Here is a 13,275-nt window from a genome sequence, read left to right as displayed (position 1 = left end):
CCCTGCAACAACAGCACTGTCCTTCACCAGTGGACAGTATTCACTCTCTGTCTGCAGGACAGTCTCAGGGCTTCTTAACCAAAAGCCAGGTTCCAGGACTTCTTCAACAAAAGGACTGTCTTTCGCCAGTGGACAAATCTGGCAAAACAACATCAAAACAGACAGACAAAGTACCAGCAAAACAGCCATGTCTCCTCAGTCCTTGGCAGGTCCAGGGCAATTCAAAGTAGCTCTCAGCAATCCTCAGTCTCTCTCTCTGCCTCCACGAGGTGCTGCTTCCAAAAAGTTCTTCTGCCTCTCTCTTGTCTCTCCAAATCTATGTCACCAGCTCCTCCCAATTCAAGACTTTCTTTTCACATCAACAAGTCCATCCCACAGGTGGGATTAACAAGCTCTGGGTTTTAACACAATCAGTTTGAAAACCAAGCCAATACAGGGGAATCTTTAATTGCCATTACTATCACATAAGGTCATTAAATTCTGGAATCCCAGAGTTGTAAGGGACTTCAAAGATCATCTGGTCCAACCCCATTTATGAAGCATAAATACCATCCATAAAATCCCTAACAAATGGTTGCCTGACTTCTCTGTTTACACACCTTCAGTACTGGGGAATATAGAGCATAGAGAAGAGATTGGAAAATGTTTTTGATAACCATTGAAAAATATTTTAGTGAAGTTTTGGACGTTTTTATTTGTATATTTGATTTGTACCATACACACACGGTAAAAATAAAAAAGCTATATAGAGGGGCAGCTAGGTGGCACAGTGAATAGAGTGAATAGAGCACCAGCACTGGAGTCAAGAGGACCTGAGTTCAAATCCATCCTCAGACACTTAACACTTCTTACTAACCATGTGACCTTGAGCAAGTCACTTAACACCAATTGTCCTGCCTTCCCCCCTCAAAAAAAAAAAAAGCTACATAGGCTAACACCCCAAAGTAAAAAAAAAGCCAGTGAAGTATTGAAACATATACTTTAGTTAAGTATGCAGTGATATAATAAGGGTATTTGCTTTATCCCCAGAAATCCACAATCTTGGATAGCGGTAGTTGGAGTTAACAATGTTTTACAGAACCATAAAAGGATAAAAATTGATAATATCATTATCCATCCAGAATTCAAGCAAGACACCTTTGAAAATGACATTGCATTGATTCATTTAAAAGATCCTGTCACTTATAATGACTTTATTCAGCCTATCTGTTTGCCATTTTTTAATGATGTGCCAAAAATCGACAATACCAAACGGTGCTTCATAAGTGGTTGGGGAAAAAGAAGAGAAGAAGGTAAATATTGACTTGATTTTATTGATATGTGATAGACTTTTAGTTTCATATTAATGGATTAAAACAAACTTTATGCTTGATTTTCTTTAACAGTTAGAAAGTATTTTATATTAGTATTTATATATATATTTATATTTCATATTAGTATTTAACAGTTATAAAGTATTTCCCTGCCTCCTCAGGTTGCATTCATCCTTTCAGATTACAGGGATCACATGACTGACCATTGTGGGGATTGGTTTTCCTGAATTTATGCATATCAATTATGAGGATCTTCTTTTCTTTCTTCCTTCCTTCCTTCCTTCCTTCCTTTCTTTCTTTCTTTTTCTTTTTCTTTCTCTCTTTCTCTCTCCTCTCTTTCTTTCTTTCTTTCTTTCTTTCTTTCTTTCTTTCTTTCTTTCTTTTTTTGTCTATCTTTCTTTCTTTCTGTCTTGCTTTTTGGAGGGCAATTAGGGTTAGGTGACTTGCCCAGGGTCACATAGCTAGTTTTTGTGTTAAGTGTCTGAGGCCAGATTTGAACTCAGGTCCTCCTCACTCCAGGGCCAGTGCTCTATTCACTGCACCACCTAGCCACCCCAGATTTTCTTTTTCTTAAAAAAAAAAAATTGTTTAATGAGGAACAGTGGGAGGGAGAATGTTTATAAAAAAATAAGTAAATTAAAAAAAAAGAATTCTTAAAGAAAAAAACGGATCATATGACTTATCCCAGTATAGGACATAAGTTGTGTCTTACAAAGCCTCTTTTCTGAAGACCTATTCCAAAACACCAGTTAGGTCTAATGAACCTGTCCCCTTTCCCTTCCTGCCCCACACAATACCCTTGATTCCTGTAAGATCCTTCTTCATGTCCATTGACCATTATTGTCCTCTCTTTTCTGTCACTCGGTATTTATGTTTGTTTTTTACTAAATTAATTTGTATCATTTTTGATATGTCTTCAGTACTTTTCATTTGTGCACATTTTGTATTCTCAGCTAGATTGTAAACCCAGAAATAAGGACCAAAGCTTCCGTGTGTGTGTATGTGTGTGTGTGTGTGTTCCCCCCAGAGAACCAACACAATCCTCATTGCTTAACAGATATCTGAAAAATGTAATTGAATTGATTAGTATTATCAAAGAAATGAGAATGCTCTTGAGAAATTTATATTCTAATTTGAAATCCTTAATGGGAAATACTTTCTTACAAGATCTTGCACTGGGCTGAGCATATGCTAGGTATTTGTGTTGTTGATTAGTTGATAAAGACCATATCCACATGAAAACCTTGAGGGCAAACCTTGTAGGACAATAGTATGAATTTGGAGTGAGGAGGACCCAGGTGCGAGTCCCAGCTCTGTCACTTACTACTTGTCTGACTTGGAGCAAACCTTTTCGTTTTTCTGGACCTCTATTCTTCACCTCAAAGGGAAGGGGGTGGACTATGTGGCCTTTTCCAGATCCAAATGAACCTATGACCTGAGAACATTTCCCCAGCTACATGGAGTAAAAGCCTAGATTAACTAGAACCCAACTAAATGGAACTCACTAAAGCAAATTTTTTATTTCTGTACTCTATTTTTCTCAGAAAATGGTATCAGAAAAATCCAGATCAATACCATGTAGTTCTTTTAAAAAACAAGTTTCAAAGTACATTGGTATACATTCAGCTTCACCTCTTTTACTTTTTTTTCAGAGGGGCAATTGGGGTTAAGTGACTTGCCCAAGGTCACATGAGTAGTTTTTTGTGTTAAGTGTCTGAGGCTGAATTTGAACTCAGGTCCTCCTGACTCCAGGGCAGGTGCTCTATTCACTGCACCACCTAGCCACCCCTTCACCTCTTTTACTATTAGCATTTATGTTGATAATACTGTACAATGTTAATTATCACTCATAAAAGTGTTCTAATCTGTTGTAAGTTCTTCAGATAGCAAAGAAAGATTCATTTATGTTCTGAATACTCTTCTTGGGAAAGCACATATTTTAGGAAAATGATTAACGTTGAGAGTACAACAGAAAGAGTCCTAGGCCTAGAGTCAGAAGATGAGTTCAGATCCTGCCTCTAATCCTTGCTACATGTGTGACCATAGGAAAATCATGTAACTTCCCTGGGCCTCAGTTTCCTTATTTGTAAGGTGAGAGGGCTGGACTAGATGACTGCCAAGGCCCCTTTTCTGCTCCTAAGATCATAGAATCCTAAATCATTTCTCTTATTCCTTCAGTATTCCAGTGAATTGATATTATACAGTGCACATGAGTACAGTACCAATAGCATACAAGTACCAAGGAAGTACAGGGTAGAGGGAGATTATTTGAGGAAGGTTCTTGGCTGTGGATTTCAAGCAGGATTTTGAAAGGAAAAAGAAGTGGTGAAGGGTGGGAACCAGGACAAGTTTAGATGGGGGAAGTGATTGGCAAAAATACAGGAAGAGGCTAGAATAAGTAAATAGGGTGTTGGGGATATTATTGAGATTGCTTTGCTAAGGCTGATGACAAATGAGATTATAGAAAGCTGGTGCAATAATAGCAACTTGTTGGAGTTTTTGAAGGTTAGCGAGAGGTTTGGATTTCATTTAGATGGTAGGTCCACTGATGTTGATAATACCACCTTACATTTAAATGATGTTTTATAGTTTACAAAGTGCTAAGGGGCTAAAGAGAGTGTTTAAAGGAGTTCTCTGATAGAATAATTTGGAGTGAGAAAAGGATCATTAAAAGGCACTATTTCTATGGCAAATGTTTGGTAATAAAAACCTGGACTAACCTTATGGTTGTGGTAAAATCCATTTATCTCAACTAGGGATGGTGAATAGAGAAGGATTGTCAAAAGGCAGATAATTTCAGAATCTTGCATTTGGCTTTGTAATGTCTTGGACATATCATGAGGACCTCATTTAGTTATCCTACTTCTTTTACCTTTCAGCCACTTTGTGGTAGAAATGCACAGTATCCCCTCTCAAATGATACAAAGTAGCACTTTTACCTGACTTTATCTAACTTTATCTGACCTGGGAGACAGTACCTGGTTTGTGTTATCTTTCCATGGTTTCCATACAAGACTGTAGCATGGAAGTAGGTGGAAACATAAATGTCCCGATGTAAACAAAGGTATTTAATTTTAATGCAAGAAATTATAAACTCAATAAAAATGTCAAGGGTAGCCCTTCTTCATCCATAATGTAGAAAGTCAGCTGTCGATCATCTAGAATTTATTATAGACTAATATACAAATCTAAGAGACAGGAGAAAGAATCAACGGTATTTAGTGAAGATTAGAAGTGGGGTGGAATGCGTGAGGAGTAAAGAATTGAAAGTGACCATAAGCTTAGCAAGAACGGGAGAAATGTTTGTGCCATTAATGCTAGAAAGGACATTGGAAGAAGACGAGGACTTCCATTGACAACTTGTAATATTTCAGCTTTTGGTGTTTCCAGGCCCCAGGCAGCTTTCTAAGACTCAGTGACAGAGAAGATGCTGATATGCCTCCCTGGGACCTCCACATACTGATGAAATCACAGATTTGGTAAAAAAAAAAAAACAAAACCCAAACAAACAAAAAAACAAACTGACCAATCACAAACCTCAGACAACATTTCAGATGTTGGTGGGAAATCCAGGTAGAGATGCCCAGGAGTCATTACCTACCAAGTACAAGAGAGGTGATGAGCAGTCAGTCAGTTGTTCCTATCTTCCTTATTGGTTATTCTAAGTCACAGGAACCATTCTCTTAGAGAATATCTTAGGTCTCTGAGTCATGTAGCTTTCCTCTAGACACACAGGTGGCATTTTCCAGAAGACTGACAAGAATGTTTGAAAGGCAGGGAAGTCAGGTATGTAGCTGCTCCCCTACGGATTCTTTTTTCCCTCCTTGGGGAAGCAGAAACAACAGTGTAAATCTTTCTCTAAGTGGTAGCTACTTAGAATGTGTCATTCTGGTGATCTTCTTTGGATTCAGGAAATAGCAAAATTGGAAGGTATATATACTTTAAATTTACTTATAAGTAAATTCAAATTGTGTTGCTTGAGAAATTCACTTACCTTTCTTTGTGTTGTTGGCAATTTAATGCAGCCATTTATTCAACAAATATTTAGTGCCAACTGTATACAAAGTAGTGCCTGGCACATTGGATAAAAAACAGGAATCAATCAACATTATTTATTATTTATTAAGCTATGTGCCTACAAAGTGTCAGGTGTTGTGTTAGCTTACTATGCAGTAGGTGCCAGAGATACAAGTAGAAAGAATGAAACAATTCCTACTCACAAGAAGATTATATTCTAATGAGGTAACAGAACATATAAAATATACATGCATTTCTATACATATATTATATGAGTTTAATATAACAAATTTATAGAAAGTTAACAGCAGAGTGGGTTGGGAGGGAGTACATTAGCAGTGGGGAGGATCAGGAAAGCGTTGATGTAGAAGATGGTGTTTGAGTTGCCTTATAAAGGGAGACCATGAGGCAGAGGTTTCCTGCATATGGGACAACTAGGGCAGATGGAGATGGAATATTGAGGGTAAGGAACAGAGAGAAGACCAGTTTGTCCAGTTTGTCTGGATCAGAGTGTAGGAGGGGGAATAATGTCCAGGGGGACTGGAAAGATATGCTGGGGAAGACACAGATTCATGTTGTGCCTCTGACATTCTAGGTAAGTAACCATGGTAAGTCACTTCATCTCTCAGCTTAGATGCTGAGTTGCTGCTGAGAAAGAGAATCTGCCAAATACCAAGATTCTTAGTTCACTTCTTGTTGAAAAAAAGAACTAATGTCTTAAATAGTATATGGATTTTTGTTATAGGTACAATGACATCTTTATTACAAGAGGCTGAAATACATTATATTCCTTGGAATACATGTAATGCAGTAGGAAGTTATTCAGGAAAAGTTCCTGATACTTCATTTTGTGCAGGAGAAAGTTATGGAAATGTTGATACTTGCACGGTAAGACTATAGAATTTTTAAATATTTAAGATTCTTTAAAATATAACATTCTGTGCTCTTGTGTCACTCCAAACAGAGGCATTATGTCTGCCTGAAGAACTCTAGCTCTGGACTCGTAAGACCAGGTCCATTCTTGAGGGAGTCTGACCCCAAAGAGAGACAATTCAGATTTTTGGTTTGCTTTTCCTTCTGTGCTCTATGGATCATTATGTCCCTACCTCAGAGTCCTAGGGAAACTCTTTTAAATAAAGTTTAGGGATGGCACATATTTAGGTTCTTCCCAGATCAACAGGGTGCCTTCTAGAAAAGTTACTCATTGTATAGGTTTAGGGCAGGTTTTATTTCCTTCGCCACCTAAGAAATGCTTAAAATCAAAAGACTCCTAAGCATTCAGGGACAAATATTTAAAACATGAAACATTAGTCTTTTACTCAATGAAAGAAGAAAAAGACCCATATTTATAATTATTATATATTTATAATAATTCTTTTTGTAAATGGCAAAGAACTGGAAACAACTGGGGTGTCCATCAACTGGGGAATGCCTAGACAAATTATGGTATATGAATATAATGATGTCATAAGAAATGATTCAAAGGATAGTTTCAGACTCTTGGGAAGACTTAATGAACTGAATCAGAGTAAAGTGAGCAGAACCAGGAGAACAATTTATACAACACTGTGAAAACAAACAACTTTGAAAGACTTAACAACTATCATTGAAGCAATGACCAGTCACCATTCTAGAGAACCTATGTTGAAACATAATGCTTAGCTCCTAACAGAGGTATGATGGACTTAGGATGGAGAATGAGATATATGTTTTTTGGATATGGTCAGCGTGGAAATTTGTTTTACTTGACTGCATTTTTTTGTTTAATAGTTTTGGTTTTTGTTGTTTTTTTTCAAAAGGGAGATGAGAGTAAATAAAATGTTTAGTTGATTGAAAAAATTTAAATTAAAAAATTATTCTAGATATTGTATACCTTTGAAATCTTCCTTTTTCAAACAATAAGTTTGTGTTTACAGAATATGCCATTTGGGGGTCCAACCTGATTATTTAAATTTTTTTTAAATTTTGAACAATATTATGAACAATTTTGAAATTTTCCCTTTGTTGTCTGAAGAAAAAAAATCTGAAGTGATGTTAATTGGAATTTCTTAAAATGTCTCTAAATGTCTCAGTCTGTGTGTACAGTCCTAATCTTCTAGAGTTCTGACTATATCTTCCAACGTTAATGTCCTATCCAATATTATAGTCAGTGTAATAATTGTTCTAATTATTCCCACTTTACTCTGCATTATTTCATATAAGTCTTTCTAAGTTTCTTGAGTAAATATAGCACATCTTTTTCAGTTGCCAACCATTAAAAACCAAGTATTGAAATAAACTGAGCTTTGAACTAGACCTTCAAATCACTATATCACCAAATGTTAAAGCAAGATTTTCAGAAATAATGAAGTTATTTTGTTATTTTTGTTATTTCTTTTAGCACAATAATATTATATTCATATACCATAATTTGTTCAGGCATTCCACGATTATGGGTACCCACGTTGTTTCCAGTTCTTTGCTCTGACAAAAAAGTGCTCCTATAAATATTTTCTAATATGGAAGTCGTTTGCCTCTATCTCTTTTATTCCTTTTGGATATAAGCCTAGTAATGGTAGCATTGGGGAAGGATATAAACAGTTAAGTGAATTTGGGAGTATAACTCCAAATTGCTTTTCAGAAAGGCTTGGATCAATTCATAAGTTCAGCAACACATATCTGTCTTTCTACAACCCTTCCAGCATTTGTCATTTTCAACAAACTCATGGATATGAGGTGGAACCAAAGAGTTGTTTTAATTTGCATATCTCATTAGTCTTTATTTGTTGTATTTTTTCACATGATTGTTGATAGCTTACATTGTACTTATTTTGAGAACTGCCTGTTCCTGTCCTGTAACCATTTATCTATTGGGAAATGGCTCATGTTTTTATTTATTTTTATCAATTCGTTACCTGCCTTGGATATGAGTGCTTTATCAGAGAAATTTGCTGTAAATATTTTAACTAGCTAAAATTTTTGTGCCTTGGTCACACAGTATATCCTATATATATACACATATATATGTGTATGTGTGTATATATATATACACATACACATACACACACACATATATACACACACATATATTCCTAGGTCGTTCCTATTCTACATGTGTGCCCTCTACTGGGGAACATATGGGAGAGCATATCCCCATTTGCTTATATGAGTGTGGGGGGGAATCTTTTCTTATTACTTTATTTGCTATACTGTTCACATTAAACTAACATATCCTATTGTTGTCCGGCAAAAGTAAACACATTATTAGGGGTTCATGAGCTATGATTTTTAGTAGCTTCTGATTCATAGAGGGCCTAAAAGATGGTACCTTGAAGCTCTAAGTACTAAAATGGGGATAATATTTGCATTACCCGTTTTGCAGCATATTTGGATAATATTTGCATTATCTATTTTGCAGAATTAGTGTTAGAATTAAATAAGCTTTGTAAAGAATGAGGTAAGTGTCGGCTATTATTAAATCAAATCAAAACTGTGTAATTGGAAAGCAATCCTACCTTGATGGACCTCCCATTAAAGAAGTGATCAAAAAAGAAATTGATATTAGTATATTGAGGATAAGTGGAACATGCATACTTTAGTTACTTGGTATTATGTAGTATGTTACTAACATTCTACATTTTTTTACAATTTAAGAAAGGTAATTGAATTAACTAACCCTATTTGGGGTCCTTTTTTCATAGGGTGACAGTGGAGGTCCTTTGATGTGTTACTTTCCAGAAAATGAAAGATTTTTTCTGATGGGTATTACCAGTGCTGGAGCTGGCTGTGGCAGACCATTTTTCCCTGGCATTTATACTGATGTGCAGCTATATGAAACATGGATAAAATATGAGTGGCTTCAGGGAGTTTCTACAGGCAAAAATGAAACAAATATTGTACAAGGAAAGATTATAATAATTATGATATTTATCATCGTCTTATTTGTGCCCATATAAAGTGGCATTAAGACCAAGGTAACTTCACTTTGTAATTTTATCTTCTTCACATCTTTATGCCACATAATTATCTGAATTTTGCATATCAGTATTTCTTAGTGGTATGAAAGAGTTCTGACAGGTTAGGTATACAATTTAAATTTGATACTGAACCATATATTTTTTGATATTTCTATATTATTTCATTATATAATAATAGTACTTTATATTTATAATATAGTTTGTATCAAATATACATTTCAATATGTACTTTATAATATATATAATTATCTAAAGTATATATAATAAAGTATATACAATGAATTTTTAGTTTAATTTTTTCCCCTCTAATCTAGACCTGTGATATAACTGTTATAGGGAACTCCAAGCATGGAAATTCTCTCCATTGCTACAGATCATCAACTTTTCTGTCATATATATAGTCTTTGTTGTCTGTATAGTGCCAATGCAATATTCACAGCACCGATGGCAACTGTAAATATGCTGGCATAGTTCTCAATCACAAAATATAACATACTTTCCATATATAAGACAGAAGCAAAACATTTATTCAGACACCAGAAAACCAAATCCCAACACCAGGAAACCAAAGCCATCATAGCAGCATAGAAGTTAACGCAGCAGAGAGCTATACCATCCTTTAACCTTCTCACAAACAGTTAGACAAGCCTAGCTGTCTCCCTGGCTACTTCCTCTCTCTTCCACCATCTAACTGCTCTGACTCCCAGCTTCCTATGGGCTCTACTCCACCCTTCAGCAAACTCCTGCCACCATAGACTCCATCTGATTACATTCAACCTATTAAGGGGCAGGGAAGATCTTCCAAGCAGGGAAGGTCTTCAGATCCCCTTAGGCTTATTAAGGGGCAGGGAAGATCTTCAAATTCCCATTACCATTTACAGTCTGGGGTCCTAAGAGTGACTTGCCCATGGTCATATAGCTAGTATATTCGATATATATATATAACTTAAACACAGTTCTTCTGCCCTAAAGGCTAGCCTTCTATTGATATACCTTGCTCTCCCCAAGTACACTTTGTTAAGTATATCTTGAACACTAGATTTTATGTTATCCAAATAAGAAATAGCCTTTTGTGGTTTATAAATCTTGTGACTGTCATCTTGCCACAGAGACAAATGTTTTTTTTTTAATTTTAATTCTAGGTGAAGTACTTTAAGAGAGTTCATTTTGAATTATCTATGCTCAGGGAGAGGGAGAAGTATAGGCAACCCAAAAGAGTAGAAAATTCAAATACTCTTTCAGTTTGATTTCAGAATTTATTATATGATTTGGAGTTGGAGTTTTTTTTGTTTTGTAGCAGCAGTTTACTTTCATAAGTATGTTTGGCCAAAGCCAATCTTAAAATTATGTGCTTTGTCTATACCGGGTTATCCGTAACACCAAAAAGAAATGGCTCAGCAGTGTGCTGGGAATTCAAGTCGTGAGCCAACTTGTAATCAAACCTTTGGGATTCATTCTTCATATGTAACATTCAGACAGTTGAAAATCACTTGCATTAGTATAACCTGTGAGGTGTCCCAATACTAGGAAATGTGTACACCTCTATTAAATAGGAGTCCCCTGTTTTCAGCTTGTCTAAAACAACGGTAATTAACTTTGGCCTGAGTTCAGGGTCAAGGGGCCTGAATATATATGGTGAGTAGATGACATCAGCATGCTGTGAGAAATGCTGAAGGATAGGGCCAGCTAGAAGACACAGTAAATAGAGCACCGGCCCTGGAGTCAGGAGGACCTGAGTTCAAATTCGACCTCACCCACTTGACACACTTACTAGCTGTGTGACCTTGGGCAAGTCACTTAACCCTGATTGTCTTCAAAAAAATGAAAAAGAAATGCTGAAGTATAGCTATAACTGGCAATTGCTCTCTCACATGCCAGAGCTGCTCACAACTAGCAGACAGAAGTGGGAGAAGCAGGACTTCTCTGTTGAGTTTAAAATCTGCCAGCCGACTGCCAAAATTATTTTGGAATAGAAAGAACTAGATGGGACTTAAGGCCAAGCAGCGTGATTTCTGGAGTCTTGTTCTGGGCTGGTTTTCTCTTTGTGCCCTGTTATCTTACGTAGTATGTGGCACCTTACTCTTTGTGAGACCCTGGAGAAGGTTTATGTGCCAGGCCCCGCCCCTCGAGAGCCCCAAAGGTGCTGATGTTGGTACTGATGAGTATCTTTCAAAATCACCAGTGTTCTTGACTTACCTTCTGAGCTGTTCCTGAAGTCTGGGGCGTGTCAGTATCTGGACCCTACCATAAGCAGGTCACATAAGGAGTCAAACATTATTGGTTTCAATGGTAACTGAGTATTGGGGACTTAGCCGTAAGTCCTACATGGCACACTCCCTCCACATGCGGACTGTTCTTTCCTAAAAGAGGCCCTTGTTTCTCTACTGATAGAGAACTTTCCAAAGCTTACAAGACGTGTTGCTATTGAAAAGGTACCTGTATCCGTCTTGGTCTATGCTGCTTGGACTTCATACAATGGCACTGTATCATCATACTCTCATTATTTCAGGGATGCAAGTACAGCTTAATAGCCTCTGAATGCTGATATTGAAATCTGATCCTTAATGGTGAAGTTCTTCTTTGCACAGCAAAGGCATCCCCTAAATCTTTAATTAGTCTATATTTCTAGCTAGATGGGAGTGACTAATAACTACTCCATGTCGTTTTACTTAATTCATTTAGCCTTACTTTACTATGATTTAACTCTTGGAAACAACTCTCCAGAATATCTTGTACATAGATTCACACTGAAGTCAGACATAGAGGAAGACAGGAGGAACTTGGCATGCTTGGCATATAGTAGGCACAAAAGAGGGATAGCACAGAATGACTCAACTGGTATTATGATGTGTATATGTATGTATATATGTATGTGTAGATAGATGCATATATCCCAGCACATCACTGTTTTATGGACAAATAAGTCAGTGCCTTTATCACTGGATGGGTAGCAGAGCAAATTATGCTCAATTAGTACTTCCTACAGACTACTCCCCCCCCAACTTGCATTTGCATTCATGGGTTGGGTTCTCAGACAGGCATCTACTCTTAGGTTTCAGAGGTAACTCCTATCACTACATCTCATGAGCCCCCTCCAGCATGCTTCCAATTAATCATAAGCGAGTAGACATAACGAGTTCTTAGCAAAAGCATTTACTAAGATGGTATAGTAAAAACAGGGACACCTAGATGGCACAATGGATAGAGTGCTGGGCCTGAAGTTAGGAAGACTCACTCATCTTTCTGAGTTCAAATCTGGCCTCAGACACTTACTAGCTGTGTGACTTTGGGCAAGTCACTTAAACCTGTTTCCCTTAGTTTGTCATCTATAAAATGAGCTGGAGAAGGAAATGGCAAGCCACTTCAATATCTTTGCCAAGAAAACCCCCAAAAAAATGAATTAAAAAAGAATAGGACCCTCGGGGTGCCTAGGTGGCGCAGTGAATAGAGTACCAGCCCTGGAGTCAGGAGGACCTGAGTTCAAATGCGGCCTCGGACACTTAACACAAAAACTAGCTGTGTGACCTTGGGCAGGTCATTTAACCCCAATTGCCCTCCAAAAAGCAAAAAGATCCAATTGAAATGACTACACAACAAAATAATAAGAACAGTTGATACAAAGTATTTCCCAAAAAGACCTAAGGCACAGTCTTTCACAAATGCTCATGGTGTCCATAGTTCAAATATACAGTATAATGGTATTGAGGCTTTATAAAGTACTTTTTATATATTATCTCATTTGATCCTCACACCGTTTTCTGATGTAGATAGTTAAGGTATTATCCAAGTGACTAAACTGAGGCCTAGAGATTAGAAAACACTGTCCATGGTATCTTATACATGTGGTAGAGGATAACCCACAACTCCTGTTACTATGTAGCCTGAAAGTTCTCTCTTTGGAGAGTCCTTTCCTTAGGTGCAGTTGTCTGCTGGGCAGGCCAGTGTATCAGCAATGCCATATTCACAATGCCTATAGAGATTATAAATAT

General features: G+C 36.9%; 1 protein-coding gene across 1 annotated transcript in view; it reads left to right on the top strand.

The window, feature by feature from the left end:
• The window catches only part of LOC138164636 (transmembrane protease serine 12-like), a 16,454-nt gene extending 6,538 nt beyond the window's left edge, over nucleotides 1–9,916 (top strand). Inside the window, exons 3-5 of the mRNA XM_069092552.1 lie at nucleotides 1,030–1,292; nucleotides 6,076–6,218; nucleotides 9,011–9,916. Coding sequence (XP_068948653.1) covers nucleotides 1,030–1,292; nucleotides 6,076–6,218; nucleotides 9,011–9,265 — 661 coding nt within the window. The 3' untranslated portion in view covers nucleotides 9,266–9,916. The remainder of the gene's footprint in view (nucleotides 1–1,029; nucleotides 1,293–6,075; nucleotides 6,219–9,010) is intronic.
• The last annotated feature ends 3,359 nt before the right edge of the window (nucleotides 9,917–13,275 follow it).

This window comes from Petaurus breviceps, unplaced genomic scaffold (assembly GCF_028583685.1).
Source record: "Petaurus breviceps papuanus isolate PSGF00001 unplaced genomic scaffold, PetGlider_PUasm1.0 191, whole genome shotgun sequence".
Classification (NCBI taxonomy): Eukaryota; Metazoa; Chordata; class Mammalia; order Diprotodontia; family Petauridae; genus Petaurus; species Petaurus breviceps.
This window is presented reverse-complemented; position numbering and strand designations above follow the sequence as displayed.